At 36.1% G+C, this 20,976-nt stretch overlaps 2 protein-coding genes across 9 annotated transcripts in view; one reads left to right on the top strand and one right to left on the bottom strand.

The window, feature by feature from the left end:
- The window catches only part of PUS10 (pseudouridine synthase 10), a 70,892-nt gene extending 67,422 nt beyond the window's left edge, over positions 1 to 3,470 (top strand). For 3 of the 5 annotated variants that reach the window (XM_041754591.1, XM_041754590.1, XM_041754593.1), the window contains exon 18: positions 1,606 to 3,470. In XM_041754591.1, the coding sequence (XP_041610525.1) occupies positions 1,606 to 1,644 (39 nt within the window). In that variant the 3' untranslated portion in view covers positions 1,645 to 3,470. The remainder of the gene's footprint in view (positions 1 to 1,605) is intronic. The other 2 variants (XM_041754589.1, XM_041754588.1) reach the window with 1 other exon arrangement.
- Positions 3,471 to 5,743: 2,273 nt separating this feature from the next.
- The window catches only part of REL (REL proto-oncogene, NF-kB subunit), a 40,922-nt gene continuing 25,689 nt past the window's right edge, over positions 5,744 to 20,976 (bottom strand). The window contains exons 5-10 of one of the 4 annotated variants that reach the window (XM_041755796.1): positions 18,504 to 18,644; positions 17,103 to 17,207; positions 16,321 to 16,533; positions 15,692 to 15,760; positions 15,503 to 15,571; positions 5,744 to 14,136 (exon numbers count right to left, since the gene is read on the bottom strand). In XM_041755796.1, the coding sequence (XP_041611730.1) occupies positions 13,346 to 14,136; positions 15,503 to 15,571; positions 15,692 to 15,760; positions 16,321 to 16,533; positions 17,103 to 17,207; positions 18,504 to 18,644 (1,388 nt within the window). In that variant the 3' untranslated portion in view covers positions 5,744 to 13,345. Of the gene's footprint in view, positions 14,137 to 15,502; positions 15,575 to 15,691; positions 15,761 to 16,320; positions 16,534 to 17,102; positions 17,208 to 18,503; positions 18,645 to 20,976 lie in introns of all 4 variants that reach the window. The other 3 variants (XM_041755795.1, XM_041755798.1, XM_041755797.1) reach the window with 3 other exon arrangements.

Genomic DNA, 20,976 nt, shown 5'->3' with positions numbered 1-20,976 from the left:
TCTGAATTGAAACAAGGTTAAATTCCTAAGTATTTAGAAGAGTGGATTGAATAGGTCCTTCAGGCAATTCTCCATAAATATTTTTTTCCCATTCGAGCATCGATAGGTATTGAGTCACAAGTTGTGTGTGCTCCATGATGAATACCTGAGAAGGAATGGGGCTCCTCTCCCATGCCTCCCCACCAAGAAAAAAAAATTAGGAGACTAGCATTTTGCACTTCAGGTTAATATCAATTATAAAAAGAATTAGGTATAGTTGCCTCATATGAAAACAGCTACGGTAATCACATGATCACTGGAGCATTATCAGCAATTCTCTTGAGTGTTTTCAGATTAGATTTTACACAGCCCCTGCAGTACAGCCATTGCTAGCTCCTTCAGGGTTGCAAGGAGCCTTGCAGAGAGACTGTTATTTTGAGAAAGACAACCTAGTGTTAAAGAAAATCTCAACTGCATTCATCTTCCTTGATCTTAATTCTTAGCACAACTTGGGAATGTCAGAGTCACAGGCCAATGTTCCTTATTCCTGCTTGTCCATTGGAATCACCTGTAGAATGTTTTAAACTTCCCCTGCTCTCAACACATACAAGACTGTGATCTGAAATATTTAGATTTTAGGCATGAGAAGCAACCCATTAGCTTATATATAGGTGTTCAGTATGTGGCTATGTTCTAAAACAGAACCAAAATATCTTCTTGGGTTTCTAAACGATACACACACACACACACACACACACACAAATAGTTATTTGGGCTTTCCTAATAAAACTTTCCTGATTCTGGTAGTGACTCATAGATTAATTTTAAAAATCACTTTTGGTAAATCATTTTGGGTTTTAAAATTTAAGTCTAAAAAAAACCCAGAACAAGACATGGGTGCAGTGGACTTTTTGGAACTTCTCAAATTAGGCTCTCTAGGGTAAACTACTTCTAAAGCCTAGGACGTGATTGTTTATGTGGAGAAAAAAAGGTAGTCTACTACTGTAATCTCATTATGACTTAAATCAATCAAGGTTTTTCTCTAGAAGAGCCAAACCAGATGAGTAGAGATAGATAAACTTGATTTTAAAAGAAACAAAAATTCTGAAATGATACACAATGATCATTTATCCTTTTCTAGTTCCAGGTGATCTTTCATACTCATTTACTTTTCATTTGGTTGCTAAGTTACAAATAACACCATACATAAGTGTATAGACTACTTGAGTGTTAGTTCAATGCAAGATGGGAAAATGAAAATGATCTGAAGAATAAAAGTTGCTAAGAGTTGAGGGAAAGTTGGTGTTGCTTCCCAAATTTGCTTGTTACTTTACTCATAAGTAATATTTACAAAATTTAGATGCACTCTAGTCTTATTGGTCAAAAGGTACAATTGATAACCAGCTGAGTGACCAAATACTCCGTGAATTCAGAAACAAACCTTGGGCCCAAGAATCTCAAGGCCTAGTATGTATTTTAGAGTGTTGAATTGTGGTATTCGAGGACTTTTTTTCAAATGCACTTTCTTCTGTTGCCTTATTTTAAAACTATTAAGTGTATGCAGCATTACAGCAAATGCTTACTAGAACAGTAATATGTTTTCACGTCTTGTTTTCTTCCTTTTAGTCTGTAGATGTTGACTGGCCCCCTGCTCTGGATGACTAGCATTCAAAATTGGAAAGAGTAGGGTTTTCGTGGCATGATGTGGACCTCCATTCAGCATACACTGTATAATGGCTCTTTACTCAGCATTACAGTGTCTTGGAAACCATTTGGATCATGTTGATCTACATATTTTAAAATTCGTTGTAACATCTCAGGATCTATATATGTGTATATTTTGTGTTAAATGTTCTAAGGATGTCTTAGGATTTTTCTTGTTCCCTCTCCAACCCTCCACATGCCAAACTATGAATAATGAAAACATTCTCTTAATTCTTTCATCTAGAGAAGTACACAAACAGGATACATTCTCTAATAATCTGAGAAGCTATAATTTCTTTTGGCAGAATTTTCCTCCATAAGACATACCACCTTCAAAATCATGTTCTAAATTTTTTAAATGATCTTGATAGAAGTTCTATCTAGATTTATACAGCACAGTATCCTATAATATTCTAAGGTACCAATGCAAATCTAACATCATTAATATTTTTCCCAGTAAGCTTTAAGCAAGCTATTACCAACAGAAGTACTTTTTGATATAATCTGTCACAAATCTTAATGACTTCAAGTTACTGTTTTGACAACTTAAAGATATCAATATGTTTCCTGGGGAGGGAAAGTGAAACCGTAGGAATTGAGGCATACATCTTTTAAATAAGGAGACACAAGTGCCTTCAGTAACTTCAAACCCAGGGATAAGATTTTGAAAAATTAAGATTGCTAAACAATCTGCTGTTATTCGAGTGCTTCAATATATTATCCAATTTCAAACATCTTCATCAAGTGGATAGGATATTATCATTTCCATTTTATAAATATGAAAACCAAAGAATGAAAGTTAAATGATTTATCTAAAGTTGTTAGTTACTTCCATATCAGGGGTTAAAACTGAAGTTTCCTGGTCTCTAGGGTCCTTTCTTAATAAACTTTGTGAGTGAGCACCCACTGTGTGAAGGAGGCACCAGAGAATGTCACTTAAATGCACTAACCATGAGAAATGACTTTTGGAATTTATATACCAAATCAAGGAGCTTGCCAAAAAATAGCCCAAGTATACTTCATATGACCTTATATGATTACCATTTGTTAATAAGTTCATCATCAGTTGGTACTATGAAGAGGAAAAACATGAAATAAGCCAAACCTAAAGAAAATGGATGGGTCATTAAAAGAAACGTTTCAACAATTTAAAATTTCAGATTTAAGTGTAATTTCTATCACCCTGATTCAACTATCTGAGCTTATTTTAGAACACATGTGACTTGAATAGTATTGGATGATTGTTGTCCCATCTCTTCATTAAACATGCTTCATAGATACCAAGATGTATTATTCATTTTAGAAATCAGGAAAATTATTTAATTGACATGAAGTTTCATATATGAATACTAGCAAATAATAGTTTGACTATTTTCAATGCCAGAAAATGAGAAAGGGATAATAGAAATAAACTTCTGATAAAAAGGTAAGAACTTCTGTGTGAATATTTCTTCGTTTCTGGGGAAGTTTTGCTACAAAAAGGATTTAAATAATTTGGGAGATAGTCTTTTGCATGTTTGTTTTTGGCTCAGCTTTGAATTTAGTGGAATCTGCAAAATGGAAAAATTAAGAACCTCCTTAACAGAAGATTTCTATTTCTTAAATTTCTATTCCTGACATTATGCAAAATTTCAAGCAAACAGTAAACATTAGCTGTATATACTTTACTTATTCCGTATGTTCATATATTATGAGACACAGGTTGTTAAAAATCAATGTAGGTCTTTGTTTTATGCAGAACTGGGAACATTAATAAAAGTACTATAGTTTCACCTTTGCCTTTATATAAAATTATATATATATATATAAATTATTTTAAAATTAGTTTGTGATCTCTTCTCATAGCTTTATTTTTAAATTTTTCTTTTCAAATTTTATTTAAATTCTAGTTAACATAGAGTGTAATAGTGGTTGCAGGACTAGAATTTAATGATTCGTCACTTACATATAGAACACCCAGTGCTCATCATAACAAGTGCCCCATTCATAGCTTTATTTTTTTTTTTTATCAAAATTCTTATTTAGTCGTAAATAGCACTTAGAGAAAGGACCCTTTTTAACTTCTTAGTATTTCTTTGCCCCAAATATATTCTGTGATTTAGCTTAGGAAAAACATCAACTCAACTCTGAATACCTGGAAAAGTAAAAAACAAAAACCAAAAAAAGTGTGGGGGGGAGAATTTCCTAAGTAAGATAACTGGTTATATTAAGAAGTTATATGAAATAAACTCAGAAGTTAAATTTCCATTTCCAAAAGAGAGAAATATCTTAGGCTGATCTCTTTTTTTGAAGCTTTTATTCTTGATTTTTAAGCCCAAATAAATGTGAATTTTGATGCAAGCTTTTTTGATTTTTAAAAATGGTAGTACCCTTTTGGTGCCTAAGTGGCTCAGTCAGTTCACTGTCTGACTTTGATTTCAGCTCAGGTCTTGACCTCAGGGTAGTGAGTCTTTAAAAAAAAAAAAAAAAAAGGTACTTTATTATAGAAAAAATACTGTTTTTATGCTATTCATTTAATTTTTTTCATTTTGAAATAATTTTAAACTTACAGGAAAGTTAGAAGAAAAGTACAAAGAATCTTTTCTCCTCCAAACCACTGAGCCAGTGATGCTCCATTACCTCAAACACTTGAGTGTATAATTTCTACAAAGAAGAATACTCTTCTAACTTGTCACAATAGAACTATCCACCCAGGAAGTTAACACAGATCTTACAACTGTGTATCCAGACCCCACTCAAGTCTCACCAGTTGTCCTAACAGTGACTTTCATAGGCAAGGGATCACAATTTGCACATAACTGTTACGTCTCTTTAGTCTCCATCAATCTCAAAGTTGGTCTTTCCTTGACTTTGATTACTAACATTTTTGAAGATTTCAGGTCAGTTATTTTGTAGATTGCTCTTCAGTTTGAGTTTGCCTGATGTTTCCTTATTATTAGATTCAGGTTGTACCTTTCTAGCACGAGGATACCACATAAGAGGTATAGGTATTACCTTTTTTGCATCTTATCAGGTGCCGTACAATTTTGATTTGCAGTTTCTGATGACTGGATTTTAATTGAAATTCAATTAGCCAATATATAATACATCATTTGTCTCAGATGTAGTGTTCAGTAATTCGTCAATTGCATATAACACCCAGTGCTCATCACATCATGTGCCCTTCTTAATGCCCATCACTCAATTACCCTACCTCCCCACCTCCCTACCCACCTTCCCCTCCAAGAATTCTCAGTTTGTTTGCTAGTGTTGAGTCTCTCATGGTTTCTCTCCCTCTCTGATGCCTTCCCATTCAGCTTTGCCTCCCTGCCCCCCTATGATCCTCTGCAATGTTTCTTATATTCTGGACTTTTTTTTTTTTTTTAATGATTACTAGATTTTATCAATTAATGAAGGCAGTATCTGCCAAGCTCCTCTACATTTATAGTTACTCTTTTTCCCCTTAATTGATAAGTATCTTATAAGGAGATCATCAGCCTTTCATCCAGTGGTTTTAGCATTTACTGAAGACTTGTCAAAAACTGATTTTCCAATTCCACCATTCCTTTTACATGCATTGGTTAGCATTCCACTGAAAGGTAGAACTTGCCCTTTTTATGGATTCCTGGCTTCCTATTTTATTCAATAGGTTATAATTTGTTACTAACAAATGCAAATGCATACATGCAGGCACACACTCTCTCTCTCTCTCACACACACACACACACACACACACACACGTTTCTTATTCTACAATTCTACATATATTGAAGATCGGGAATTGTATACCAATACTTCCAATCCCAACCTTATTCTAGTTTTCTTCCTTTTCTTACTTGTAATACTCTTCTCTGACAGACGTCTGGCTCCCATTAGCCTTAATATATTTACTTGATCGATCAGTCCCCCTCATAAATAACCCGTCTCCTACTGCTGCATCCTTAGTTCAGATCCTGAGAGTCCCCTCCCTACTACCCTCAAATGTCCTCCCTCAGGCTTCACCCTGTAGTCCCACCCTGGGCCACCCCCTTATGCCCCTGTGGCAGTACCTACCTGTACCTTGCTCAGAATAAGTGAATGACTTTTGTCCCGAATTATACAGGAAAGGAGAGAGAGGCAGGAAATAAGTCAGGAAGGCAGGAAATGAAAATCTTTTAAAAATGCGTTTTAGTACTCTACAAAAGTTATCACTTCAAAAGACAGTTACATGTGCAGGTATATTCATTCAGCTATAGCTTTCCATAAAAATACCTAATGTTTCTAAGAAACCAAACTGTCTTTCCCAAGGAGGATGCTATAAATAACAAAATCTCACTGATACTTTAAAAGTCAAATCACAACAAAATTTTAAGAATTTTAGAGGTTTTTTCCATTTATTATATTATCACAAAAAAATCACTGTATACAAAGATATTACAAAGGTAATAAAATATTATGTACAACAAACAGGATTTTAACACTTTACAAATGATTGCATCTTTTAAACTCATTTGGCATTAAATAACTGAGAACTTTAAAAAAAACTTTTTTCAATGCCTCTAAATTTATTATAGTCACTAAGAAGCATACAAAAATACATAGCACAGTAAAAAAATAGGATAGTGCCATTCTGTAAGGTTCTGAATTCAGGTAACAGTTATTTTTCAGTACATTCTTTAAGAACATAAGTCATCTCTAAAGAGTTCATCTGGTCTGAACCATGACCCCAATGAAGTCTCTTGAGAGACTTTCATACATAGAGCCACAAAATCTCCATCTTACCTATTTCTTACTATATTTTAGACAAAGTTATACTGTTTTGATTAGATAACAAAGAAAAATAGGCAAGATGTTTACTTTTATCAAAAACTTATATTTACTAGGCTGGTATCACTGAAAACTCAATTTATTGAAGCACCAACATTATTTACTAATTATTGTGTATTACTATTCACACATAGGTGTTTAATTAAAATTTTAAAATTACTTAAATTTTTGAAAGTCCAATAGTAAACTGAAGTTGTGGGAACAAGTGATAAGTGACAAATGATAAATTTTACCCTCTTTAAATAGATAATTATTAGCAGGTGGTATTTTTTCCTAAAGCCATAGACATTTGGAAAATATTTAGAAGAAATAATTGTTTAAAAGTTTTATCTGTATTTTGTTTAATAGTGATGGTAGTAGGGACATGATGAGGATTTTCTGATCTATACTTTTGTATGCATGGAAAAAATGACAATTATTTTTGAGATTCAGTCTTATCTATCAATTTTAAGTTTGTGCTTTAAACTCTAAGATATATTAGTTAAAATATTAATTTGAGTCTTAGCCAAAGGCATAAAATTGGATATAAACAAACCATACATATATCTCTGATTAGTTGCCCAATCCTGGGCTTATAATGTTAAATAGCATGATGTTTTTTTTATTTTATGTGATACAAAAAGCATCCTAATTTTGCCCCTTTCATAGTCAATCCCTGAAAACAAAACAGATCAGAAATCTTTCAGTGGCAACTTCATTAGCTATGATGAGGTTCCCTTTTAGGAAGACAGTCCTCTAACTCCCGATTCATAATCAACTTTGGCAAAGAAATTAAGGGGCCTAGGAACTTCAGAGCTAGAAGTCATTAAATGACCTTATTTTTGCTATATAATGGAAACTGGTTCTGAAAGGAGTAAAGGCCAAAAGATAGGCCTCCAGATCTGGGCAAAACAGATAGCTACTCTGAAGAGAAACCTATCCCAGAGTTCTTACTAAAGAATCTAATCCACAGTGATTTCTCTCTGCCATGTGCATGTATTAGGAGTGTTTGGGTTAAGAAGATTAATCAGGGCCACAGAATACACATAGATGTTTATTAATATTTGACTAGCACTATACTATTTACAGTTTCTTATGCCTTATTTAATACAACATATCTTGTGAGGTAGGTAAGCAGGGTATTATCTGCATTATGTATCAGAAGAGAGGCCCACAGAAGGTACGATTTCTTAGATACTATGTAATGAGTATGTGGCAGAGCAAACCCAGATGTTTTGACAAAAAAAAAATCTTCTTTCCATTTCTCCATGCTATTTAACATCACATGACAATTTCTTTAATCCTCCTACATATTAATGTATGATACAACAAATTATTTGGTGCTACTGGGCAGCCGGGATCACAATTCCAAGTCTCTCTTAACATGGACAGTCTAATTTTTTTTTTCTGAAACATTAGGTTAAAAACTGACAATCTAGCTGTTAGAGAAATCCAGTTACCTATTTAAAAGATCATTATGATAGTAGGTTCTAATGACAGAAATCAGAATAGTGGTTTTTGATGTGTAGGTAGATTGGTAAGGGCATGAAGGAAACTTCTGGGATACTGGAAATGACTGTTTGCATATGTAAAAATTCATCAAGCTGTACACTTAAAACTGGTTCACTTTCTGTACTTTACTGTATATAATATCCCTTAAAAGAAAAAGACCAACATCAGTGAGAGCAAGGGTTTTGTTTCATTCACCTCTGTGTCATTCTCAGTGCCTAATATGGTCCTTTGCACATCGGACATTCAAAAATGTGCTGTGTGACTGATTACTTAATTAATACGGGAGTGTCTGTGCAAGGATCAAGTGATGAGGAAATGCACACAGGGAGAAGATTAAACCTGCCATATACAGCAGAGAAAAGGAGCAAGGTCAGAGATGTGAAACAATCCTAATAACTGTAAAATTTCTACCTAATACAGTTAATATTACAGGAGGCAGCTAAATGTCCACATTTAGCTACTTACAACTATGTGGCTTGAAATGATAGAAGAGTCAAGACTGGTTTGAAAACGGAGGAAAATTTAGTAGAACTCTCCTTTAAAGGAACATTCCAGAATGCAGGAAATGCTCTAAATACAGAGATGTTCACGAAAGCAGCATTTTAACAGTGAAACAACTGGGAGCAACTTGAACACCCAACAAAAAAGTAAAATGCACACTGATGTATTCCATGCAATATGAATGGATTAAAACACTTCAGAGCAAAGGCCAAAGGGGTTGTGAAGCAGAAGAGAGGGCAGGACAGCACAGTCACTATGAGTAGGGGCTCCAGGATGCTGACTGAGGTTACACTGGACTCTTGCATGGCTGGAGGACCTCAGGGAGTTCCTCTGTTTGCCTTTGGTTCCTCATCCATGAGGAGAGGATAAACTGTACCAATTCCAAAGGGCGGTGTGAGGTTTAGAAGAAACGATGCTTTTATAAAGCCTTGACCCAAAGCCTGGCACGTGCTATGGGCCTGACAGATGTTCACCGTTATTAAATATATGGTCTCAACTGAAAAAAAACAACAAACACATTACATAGCTGGCATTCTTTGAAAAATCTCTCAGGTTACCAGGCCTTCATGACTTCACCATGGTATCCACTCTGCCTCTGTTCCTCCGCAACTATAACACGTCTTCTTTAAGACTGGGCTTCTCCTCTGTGAAGTGCAGTTCTGCTTCCCTAGCTGAGGTACACTTTGAACGCGTCCTCAATGCAGAACTCCTCTTACTGAATTATAGTCATTTAAGGTTTGTCTTATTCATCTTTTGGACTTCATCACTTAGCACAGTCCATGGCATCATTGGTGCTAAATGGTAGCTATTCATGGATATAGGAGTGATTATAAAAATGTGGACAAAGATATGATTTTTTTAAAGGGAAAGGTACTTAAACTGGCAGGAAAAGCAGCGATGCCAAGATTACCAAGCTTGTTAAATACATAATGTGGTTCGAGGAGAATGTGGTATTTTTAACTAGGAGAGAAGATTCTGTTTGAGAAAAGGAATGAAGGCCTATAGTAAGGAAGCATTAGGAAAAAAGGAGGGACAAATGCAAGACATTTTATGAGGCAGAATTTAAAAGACTTGATAACTAAGTATGACTATGAGGGAGAAAAGGAATAAAACAGGATTTTGAGGTTCCTATTAAATATCTTGGGTGGCAGGGTAAATGGTAATGCCATTACTGAAAGTAGAAAATGCAAAAGGGGTGGGCGAGGCAGTTTATAAAGGCATTTGGGTAGCGTGAGAGAAAGCTGAAACTGTGGGCACTGATGAGGTCACCCAGGGGAAAAATAGCACCAAATGAGGGCTGGGGTTGAGATTCTGGAAAAAAGTCAACCTCAGAGAGGAATCTTACCTACCACAGAAACCTCAGAGGAGTATCCAAGGAGGGAGTAGCCAATAGGAAAGAAGGTTATGGATGGGTCACGCAGAATGAGGACTGATAAAAGGACACCAGATTTGACAAGGAGAGTGTCTCTGGTCACTTTTCCCAGAATATCATAAGAAAGCAGTACGAGGGCGTGCCTGGGTGGCTCGGTCAGTTAACTGTCTGACTCTTGATTTCGGCTCAGGTCATTATTTTGGATTCGTGAGATGAACCCTGGGTTGGGCTCTGCGCTGGGCATGCAGCCTGCTTAACATTCTCTCCCCCTCTCTCTGCCCTTCTCCTGAGTACACGCATGCTCCCTCTCTCACTCTCAAAAAAAAGAAAGAAAAAAGAAAAAGAAAAAACAGTAGGAGGTGAAAGATTAATAAGCCAAAGAATGACTGGGACCTGAGGAAATCGAAGCTGAAAGCATTTCCCAAGTCTAGATGTGAAGGAAGGTGGATGAAGGTAGTAGTTAAGATTTTTGTTCCCTGTTAAGGCTAGAGAAGATATTTACCACAGTTACACAAAGAAACCACCACTAAATAGTGATGTGAAGATACAGAAACAAGACGGAAAGAGAACAGGGTCCAGGATGCAAGTAGAGTTTAGAAAGGCAGAAGGGCACTTTTTACTTGGAAACTAAGTGTGAAAACATAAATACATTTAGAGATAGAAGAGAAACAGATTGCCAGGTTATTTTTATATTATAAAATAAATTCTATGATCAGTAAATAGCACCTGAAAAAAGAAAAATCCATTGGAAATACTCTCAACACAGATGTAGTAGTACCTTCACTCAGCTTACATGGGGGGGTTTGCACAAATCTACAACCTTGCAAGACAAGTGTTTAATAGTCTGTGTTAAGCTGGTCAGTGATAATGAATACAAAACTATAGAATTCTGTATTTTTTGAAAAAGCTCACCACCTATCAACTGCTATCTGGAGCTATCCTGAGTTCATATTTTGAACAGAAAAGAAATGAGGCTTCCTAAGTTTTACTTCCTCCCTGGTAAGTTCTTCTTATGCTTATGGCTTTTAAAATTATATAGTAAAGGTTTCATTTTGAAATCATAATTTCTAAGAAATATTAATGGTACTTAGGTGTCTTTAATCTTTTTCTCCTCCTTCCTAAACTATCCTAACCCCAAGTCTTATCTTATTCTCCTTCCCATTTCCTTCCCTTCCTCCTTCATTCAACTCAGAACTTTTATTTACATGACAGTCATAGAATATATCTCCCATTTTAATTGTTCCAGTAAACTTACTAGTTTGTTTGGTTGGACACTGTGTAAGTGAAATGACATGTTGTTTCTAGCTCAGAACATGCCCAACATTCATGGTAGGTTCTAGTTGTAAAAGAGACTAAGTCTTTAATAAGTTTGTTACTTAACATCATGACAATTCCATCACAACTAAGATTACTGCCATCATTTTGCCCGTGGGATTACTTTGCTTTCTAACAGTTTGGATTACCATTATTAACTCCTGACCTGAAGATGCATGATTCTGACATAAACCCAATATCACGTTAAACAGAATTATAAAAATAATGGACATCTAATAATTAAAGCTTTTCTTTCTTTCTTTCTTTCTTTCTTTCTTTCTTTCTTTCTTTCTTTCTTTCTTTCTTTCTTTCTTTCTTTCTTTCTTTCTTTCTTTCAAAAAACAAAGTTCTATTACTAGTACTTTGACCATTCAATAAATATTTACTGAGTGCTTAATATGAGGCAGACCCCGTTCTACAAACTGGAGATTCAACAAACACAACACAAAAACTTTTTTATCCCTGTGGAGCTTATATTACAGTATAGGGGGGAAAAAAACCAAAACAAATAAATGCTTGGTAAGTCAGATCCTGGTAAGTGCTATGGACCAATATATAGAAGGGGACATGGAGTGCTGTGTATAGGCTCGAGGAAGGCCTTGATCAGTAAAAGTTGAGTGAATCTGAAAGATCCTAAGAAGTGAGCTCTGCACCTATCTATCTGAGAGAAGAATAATCAAGGCAGAGAGGACAAGTACAAAGACAGTTTGAGGCATAAGCGTACTTGGTGTTTCTGAAGAGAGACTATGAGGGCAGAGTGCCTGGAGCTGAATGAGAAGAAAATGGTAAGAGATGAAATAGGAGGAGTAAGAGCCTGCCAATTTTCAGGATTTTGTTGAGCAGGTTAATGATACAATTTGACTTGTTTTACAAATAATCATTCTGGCTACTTTGGGGAGAAGAGACGGAGACGGTAGGGCACAAGAAGTGACAGCATCTCTGGAGGCTAGAGCTTCAATCCAGGCAAGAGGTGACAGGACACTGGCTTAGAACAGGAAGTTAGTAGTAGAGGTCAAAAGAGGTGGGGAGCTTTGGATATATTTTGAAGGCATGGCCTACCAGATTTGCTGATGGATTGGATTTGGGAGAGAAAGAAAAGATCAAGGATGACTCCATGGTTTTGAACCTGAGCAACTATATAAGCATAGCACTGCTATTTACTAAGTTGGGGCAGCCTGAAGGGGAAGCAAATTGGGAGGGAAGATGATGAACTCAGTTTTGGATGTGTTGAGTCAGAGCTCACTAATTAGGTTCCTAAGTAGAGATGTCAAATAAGCAATTTTACATACATGGGTAAGCTCCAAGCCTGGAGGTCAGAGGATAGGTCTAAGGTAAGGATAAAATTTAGGAACAGAGAGCATGAAATTAGAGGTGATCACAGTGAGTGAGGGAACACAAGAAAGATGAGAGGTCTAAGGAAACCTCTTCACCCTAAAGACATGGGTTTAAAGCTAAAAATCACAAGCAATTTTAAAGGTAAGGATTTAATTGGTCTGAAATGTAGAGAACTTTCCCTACCTTGAGTTGAGTGAGTTGAGCTCACTTCAACAATCTTCTGTTCAAGTTAGATTTTTTGTTTAAAAGATTTTACTCATTTGAGAAACAGTGCACATTTGGGAGAGAGGGAGGGAGAAGCAGACTCTCTGCAGAGCAGATAGCCCTACTTGGAACTCCATCCCAGGGTCCCAGGATCATGACCTGAGCCCAAGGCAGTCACTTAACCCACTAGGCACCCAGGCCTCAACCCGAGTTAGATTTTTAATTTTAAAGATTGTTGACTTACATGCAAATTTAAGAAACTCCAAGAAACCTCAGAAAACCCCTTAGGGGTCACCTTGGCCTATGGGTCTCAAAAATAATAAGAAAATCATTTTTTTAATGGCATAGCCATTATAGGTTTTACCTTAAATTTGCTTAAAAGCAAATATCAGTTAATTCATTTAACTAAGAATACATTAATACAATACAAAAGAAGTATAAAAAATGTGTATTTGGAAGAACTGAGGTGTCTTGATATTCTCTTCATTCTGTACTGAGAAGACGGGGTAGGACTGTAAAGCAGAAGTCCCACCACACACAGTATCGGGTCACATGTTTCAAAAAGAAGAAACAGTAAAGTCCTTTTAAATTTCTATTTCAGGATTTTCCTTTCATACTTTCCAGCTTGGTATTCAATACACCCAAACTACCATTTAAGTTTTACAAGTTACCTTGAAAAAATTCAAATGCAAATGAGTCGCTCAATTGCTCATTCTGCATAGTGCCAATACCAGAATACTGACTATGAACAAAACTGTGACTGTTGGGATTAGTACCGTTTGATGGTCCTGACTCATTTATCATACTGTTATCTGTACAGTTGAAGTCAGATCCCTCAAATGCCTCTGGCTGAGGAACAAAAGCGGTAGTACTGGAACTGGCACCTGCTGGCATACTGGGAGAGGACATCTGATGGAGCTGTCTCAAGTCTCTTGGGTCTAACACTGAATTACATGAGGGGTTTTCGAGATTCATGCTCACAAGTCTCGGATTATCAGTCTCCCTCATGCTGTCATTACTAGGTGTTATCATAGTCATAGGGCAATTCGGCAGCATGTTGCCATCAGAAATACCATATAAATCAGCTGATGACATGGATGGCGCTTCCATTCTGCCTATGTCATTCGCATTGTTATAAATACAAGCATTAGAGGCATTCAAATCACTCTCAAGAGGTATTTCCAGATATGGTGAGATACCTTGTGGATTAGAGGAGAGTGTCCCTGTTGAAAAACCACTCAGTGGATTCGTATTGACTGCGCGCGAGGTGGGGTGGGCCCCTGATGACCAGCTTGAAGAAGCCTGAGACACCATTGAAGGTATGGGTGAAGAATGATGTGACAGTGCATTTGACATGGACACAGACGAGGAATAGTAGGAATCTGCTTGACTTGAAATGCCTGAAGTCCTGGGCATTTCTGTCAAAACTGCACCATGAGAAAAGTTTGATTCTGTGGGGAGGAAAATGTATTTTTGCAAAGTGAAACAAAAGTATAAAAAACACTATCTCTAAATTAAAATTGCATAACCACACTAAGAAAATTTTCAAGCAAACTGATGTAACATTTTAGAGAAAAATATTAAATAGCACTAAAATTATTACATGAGTCCGAAGCTGAATTCTGTAACACTTACTGTTTTACAAATACCTATAAAATAATTTTGGTAAGTTATTTTTAAATAGATAGCTTCATTCCAGTTAAGCATGAAAATTTAGCTTCTGAGGCCTTATAAAGGTATTTTTGGAAAGTGAAAAATAAATCAGAATTTCAGGGGTGTCTGGCTGGCTCAGTTGGTGGAGCACGCAACTCTTGATCTCAAGGTTGTGAGTTTGAGCCCGCATTGGGCACAGAGATTACTTAAAAAAAAAAAAAAAATCAGAATTTCAGTTAATGGAAATCTAAATAGCCAAAATCATTTCATATTCACTACTCTTAGGAGAAAATGGGGAGACAGAGGAAAGGTTCATTAGGGATGATTGAAAAATACACATAACTTGTTAAGATAAGCATCTGACTCTTTCAGCTCAGGTCATGATCTCAGAGTTGAAATGGAGCCTAGTGTCAAGTTCTCCACTGGGCACGGAGCCTGTTTAAGATCTTTCTCTCTCCCTCTGCCCTTCCCTCTTTCCCTCTCTCACCTCTCTAAAAAGAAAAAAAAAAAAAGATATAATTCTAAGGTACTATAAAATCCCCAGACAGAAAAAAAATCAAGGATTCTGTATGTATAGTATAGGAGGACTGCTATACATACTAAACCAGGAAAAAAGCACAGATTTAAGAATGTAAGGGAAAGAAAAGAATTCCAGTTAAATAACCCTGGTTCAATGATCTAAACCAGAGGTCTGCAATTTTTTTTTTTCCCTGTACAGGGCCAAATATTTTTCACTCCGTGGGCCATACAGCCTCTATTGGAACTACACAATTCTGCCATTATAATGTGAAAAAAGCAACCACAGACAAAATATGTAATCAAATGAGCATGGTTGTTGTGTTCCAGCAAAACTTTATTTTTAAAGATGGGCGACTGGCTAGATCCAAACCATTTATTCCATGACATGGGGTAATTAGGTAAAATTACCACCATATGAAGAAATGTAATTTCTCAAACAATAAATCCCCAAAACATAATCATAGTTTCCAACAGGACCTTAAGAAGCTGAGATCAATTCATTTAATATTCAAAGCACAAAAAAATTTGTGAGCCTAGAAAATAGCAAAGAAGCAGTTTTCCTTTCCTAAGAATAGAATCCAATATACTGTGCAAAGCACTGGTCTTTTGACCGTTAAGGAATACTCTCTATGGGGGATAAAATACCTTTTTTGATGAATCTTCCTTCTCCAGTTGATACTAGGGTACCAGGTCTAGGTCTTTCAGGAAAATTAACTGCTGTGATAAAGTTTTTCCATTATTAAATGCAATTTAAAAAAACATCAGCTAAAATTTGGAAAATTGAATAAAGCAAAAAACCCAAAATCTATTTAAATACAAATCAAATACTCTTACCACAATCTTGCCACAGTTTCTGGAAAAGTAGAGTTGTTTTTTGTTTCTTTGCTTTATTGCCGTAAGTATCTGGTTAAAAAGAAACGAGGAAAACATGTAGATCATCATAGGTTTATGTGGCTTCTCCTTTAAAAAACAGGTGTTTTATTCCCATAAAGTGCTTTAAACAAATGTATATGCTTTGGATTTATTAAGTGTTGCAGAATGTGTCCCAAGTAGATAGTAAAGGGTCTAATACTCGTCTTGTTTTCTCATAACACCTATTAAGTTACCAATGTCAACTAACGCAATAAGGGCAGGTAAGGACGAAACCAAAATGGAGACCATTCTGAATGGCAAGCTTTCCATCTATAAAAAGGGCACAATAAGGACAAAAATAGAACCTCAAATATAAAATAAATTTTGGTAAACAGTTCAGATACTCTGAAATTATTCTAGATTCCTTTCCAAAGACAGGGATACAAAGAGCATAAATATCAATAGGTTAAAAAAAAAAATCACCGAAAAATTTTCCGGAAATAAAACGTGAACTATAAATAAACCTAAAAGTATGCAAATGTATCTTACAAGAAAATGGTATTAGGAGAACTTTAAGAAATACATAAAACATTACCACCAAGAACTCATACCTTTTTCATCTGGCAGATATCTAAAATCCATTGATTCACTAACTTCCTGGTCAGAAGGTCTCCGCAACTGCATTTTTACTGTCACTGGTTCTGTTATAGCTCTGCAATATGGTGGAGTCTTAAAAACAATGGCTACTTGACGGTGTACATCAGCTTGCGAAAATATACCTTTTGCTTCCCAATCATTCAACACGAACCGAACTTCTATGTCATCTAATGAATACAAAAGCAAAGGAACAGCAATGGAAAACAAAATCCATCTATTAATCTAAAATACAGATGGTTCCCAGCTGATGATGGTTCAACTTGACAATTTTTTGACTTTATGATGGTGTGAAAGTGATATGCAGTCAGTAGAAACCGTACTTCAGATTTTGATCTTTTCCTGGGTTAGTGATAGGCAGCATGACACTCGGAAGATGCTGGGCAGTGGCAGCAAGCCACGTCAGCTACATGATCAGGAGGGTAAACCACTGATATACTCACAACTGTTCTGATTTTCACTTTCAGTACAGTTTTCAATAAATTACATGAGATAGTCAATACTTTATTATAAGTAGGCTTTGTGTTAGGTCATTTTGCCCAACTATAAGCTAATGTAAGTGTTTTCTGGGCATGTTTGAGGTACACTAAGCTGAACTATGACGTTTGGTAGGTTACGTGTATTAACTGCATTTTCAATTTAAGATTATTTTCAATTTACAGTGAATTTATCATGGTATAGCCCCACTGTAAGCCAAAGAAGATCTGCATATTCTAAATTCAATGAAACAAATAAATACCTTTCTGAACTTTATCACATAGTAGAAATATTTCATCACCACCTCTGACACTTCCACAGTTCTTGTTTACACGACAAATCCTTAATTCTGCAGTATTAGGAGCACCTAAATAAAAAGGATTTTTTAATGGGTTTCTGTCTTAGTAATATTTTTTATTCTTTTTTTAAAAAAAGATTCTATTTATTTATTCATGAGAGACACAGAGAGAGAGAGGCAGAGACATAGGCAGAGGGAGAAGCAGGCTCCATGCGGTAGCCCGATGTGGGACTTGATCCTGGGACTCCAGTATCACGCCCTTGGCCGAAGGCAGGTGCTAAACTGCTGAGCCACCCAGGGGTCCCATTTTTATTCTTTTTTGATGGTGAGAATTCTAGGGAAACAATTTATAGGACAGATAAAAGCTTTAGTGTATAAAGAAATTAAGGACACTAAGTACATTAATCATTCACACCTGTCCTTTTCCTTTCTGATGACAAGCCCACCCTGGTCTATAGCCTTGTGACTTCATTTCTCAGCAATAATAGGTCCACAAGTTAAATCTCCTTGTTCCTAAATTCTGATCCTTTCAATCCATCCATACACTGTCACCAGATTAATCTCTTACATCATGACTATAACCCTATAACAAGGTGATTTCATGCTCTCTTTTATTAGGAATATAATTTCAGTAACTCTCCCTGGCAATTCAAAATTCTCCATAAGGAGGATACCCTGATCTACCATTATAGGCCTATGTGCTTCTAGATGCAAAATAGGCCGTCATATACCAGGAATGGATGCATATGTAAGAGCAAATACATACACGTGTGCACAAAAACTTTCAGGGCAATTTCATAATCTTTTAAAACTATAAACATCCCTATCCTTTGATCCAGGATTTGCCAACATTCATACTACTGTAAAATTATGCCAGAGACACATATGCACAAAATATGCATATACAGGATATTTACTGAAATACAATTTATTAGAGAAAAAATCAAGAAGGAAACAAACCAAATACCTTGTTTGGTTTAATAAGATGATGATACAGCCATATAAGGAAATATGCAGCTACTGAAGGGAACAAGGTACCTCAAAGGGAAAAGGCTCAAGATAACATTGCTAAGAGAAAATAATTTTTTACAAAGGATCTGTGATGATTTAAGTTGCTAAAAGTATATTGTATGAATGATAGTGATAACGTGTTTTTATATATGAAGAAACTGGTGAAATATGTACCTGAGGATATAGATTATCTTTGGAGGAGGAGATCAGAGAAGATCTAGTCTTCTTGTTATTTCAGTAATGCTTGAGTTGTTCTTACAATGAACAAACTTTCTCTAATTGCCAAAATACTTTAAAAAATTAAACTAAAAAACATATAAATACAATACAAATACAATAAAATAAAGTACTTACGGTTGTCATAAATCGGGTTAGAGACAACAGGAGGTAGAGCCGTTGTCAAATTACCATGTTCATCGGGGAGGAAAACTTGAAAACATAATCTCACCACGTTGAGGTCGCAATCTTCAATATCCAGCAGCTGTTGTTCAGGGACTAAATAGTACATTTTTTTTAAGGAATGTAAAATAGTCACATAGAACTAAAATCCTGCTAGGTCATCCTCCTCCCTGCCCAACATTTCCAATAACCCTAAGTAGCATCCTATCTGTACTAACAAAATAGAAGAGTATAAAATCGCAAGAATGCCTTTTATCATGATCATCATGTAGTCACTCACAGGATTCATTAAGTTATGTGCATGGTCAGGAAGTAACTATCCTAAGTCATCTGAAATTTAGAGCAGAACGCCAAAATGATATTAATAACCAACCAAATTTTTATAAAAAGGGTTGCAGGTTATACACAACAGAGAATAAGGAGAGTATAAATCTGTATGAGAATTACTATCATCCATATTTTATAGATGAGGAACTGATTTTTTTTTTTAACTTTATTTATTTCACAGAGAGAGAGAACACAAGCGGGGGGAGGAGGGGCAGAGAGAGAGGGAGAAGCCTGAGTGGAAGGCAGATGCTCAAAGCCTAAGCCCCAGCTGATAGCCAGAGGGGAACGGGGTCTGCATTTCTGCCACTATATAAAGAACTAAATTTGGCCAGCAACCAGAACGAGTTTGGAAGTTCTCTTGGAAGGTTACAGAATGTCACAGACAAAGTGTGACTCATCCTGAAGAGGAATGAGCATCAACCAAAGACAAATATAGGACTCTGCCAATTTGTCTGGGAAGAAGGTTAGTGTGTTGCATCATGTTAGGAGGAAGTATGATTTTAGAATTCAATTGTGGTTAATAAAAATGCATATAGATTCCAAAGAACTTATCCGTACAACTAGAAGGTCAAAATATATGCCCGTGATGCAGGTATCCGTGTAATAACACAATATGACATAACCGGTGTGACTGCAAAGGGGTTATTACAAATAACAAATGACACTTCTTTGAATTTTTTTGCTGTTATCACTTAGCAAGGATTTTAGGAGCTCTTTGCCAGGAATGAGGGTGAAGACAATTATATATTTATTACAAATCACAGTGTCACAGAAACCCAGAAAGGTAAGTTCAGAATAAGAAGCCTCTTTTTTTTTTTTTTTCCAGATAGAGCCTGACAATTTTTTAAGAGGTAGCTAGGAAAATGAGAAGTTGAGATAAACTCTCAATAGCCTATAGCAGAAAAACAAGAGTTCAGGTTCTACCCAGGATGGAAGATCTGATAAATGCCCAATACTTTGGTTGGGGCCCTGAAGGAGCTATACCTTAGGAGTTAAGAATGAACTGGAAAGATACCAGATCTCACAGAGATGAGACCGGTTTCAAATAATCTAAATCACTCACTGTTTGGAGGCAATCTGAGACTGCTAACTACCTACCAGAAGAAAAATCTTTAAGGTAGATAACAATATCCTGGCCTAAAATCTGTATAATTTTTCATATACGATGACTGGTATTCTATTTTAAATAACCAGGCAAATGAGGAGACAAAATAGAGGGATTTTTCTTTCTCTTTTTTATTTTTATTTTTTTTTTAATTTTTATGTATTATGATAGTCACAGAGAGAGAGAGAGAGAGAGAGAGAGAGAGAGGCAGAGACATAGGCAGAGGGAGAAGCAGGCTCCATGCACCGGGAGCCTGATGTGGGATTCGATCCCGGGTCTCCAGGATCGCGCCTTGGGCCAAAGGCAGGCGCCAAACCACTGCGCCACCCAGGGATCCCTCTTTCTTTTTTTGAAAGAAAAGAAAAACAACAGCCTACAGAAATAGACCAGGGGTGCCTGGGTGGGTCAGTTGTTAAGCATCTGATTCTTGATTTTCAGCCCAGGTCATGATCTCAGGGTTGTGAGATTGAGTTCTGCGTCATGTTCTGTGCTGGGCATAAAGCCTGCTTAAAATTCTCTCCCTCCCTCTCCCTTTGACCCACTTCCACCAAAAAAAGTAACAGACCACAAAGGATTCAAATAATGAAGTCTGCAGACACATGATTAAAATACACTTAATACATTCCAGGAGTTAAAAGACAAAACTGAGTTTAGCAGAGAACTTGAAACTATTAGGAAAGGAACCAAATTCTACAACTGAAAAATACAATAAACTCAAATTAAGAATATCATCAAATTTATCAACGGTTTATAAAACGTTGTTTTGTGTCCTTCTATATGCCAAGGACTAAAATCTGTTTACTAATACTTTTTGCCAAGAGTCTTAACAAATGTTGATTTACACTAAAATCTTTAATCCATCTTCAGTTGATTTTTGTATATAACAGAGGTAGAAAAATCCGACTTAAGTCTCCTATTTTCTTAAGTCTCTTTCTGGGCTCACAATTCTACTCCACTAGCCAATCTGTCTATTGTCACTCCAACACTACACTGCCT

The sequence above is a fragment of the Vulpes lagopus genome, chromosome 5 (genome assembly GCF_018345385.1).
Source record: "Vulpes lagopus strain Blue_001 chromosome 5, ASM1834538v1, whole genome shotgun sequence".
Taxonomy (NCBI): Eukaryota; Metazoa; Chordata; class Mammalia; order Carnivora; family Canidae; genus Vulpes; species Vulpes lagopus.
The sequence above is the reverse complement of the archived record's forward strand: the minus strand, read 5'-3'. Positions and strand labels throughout refer to the sequence as shown.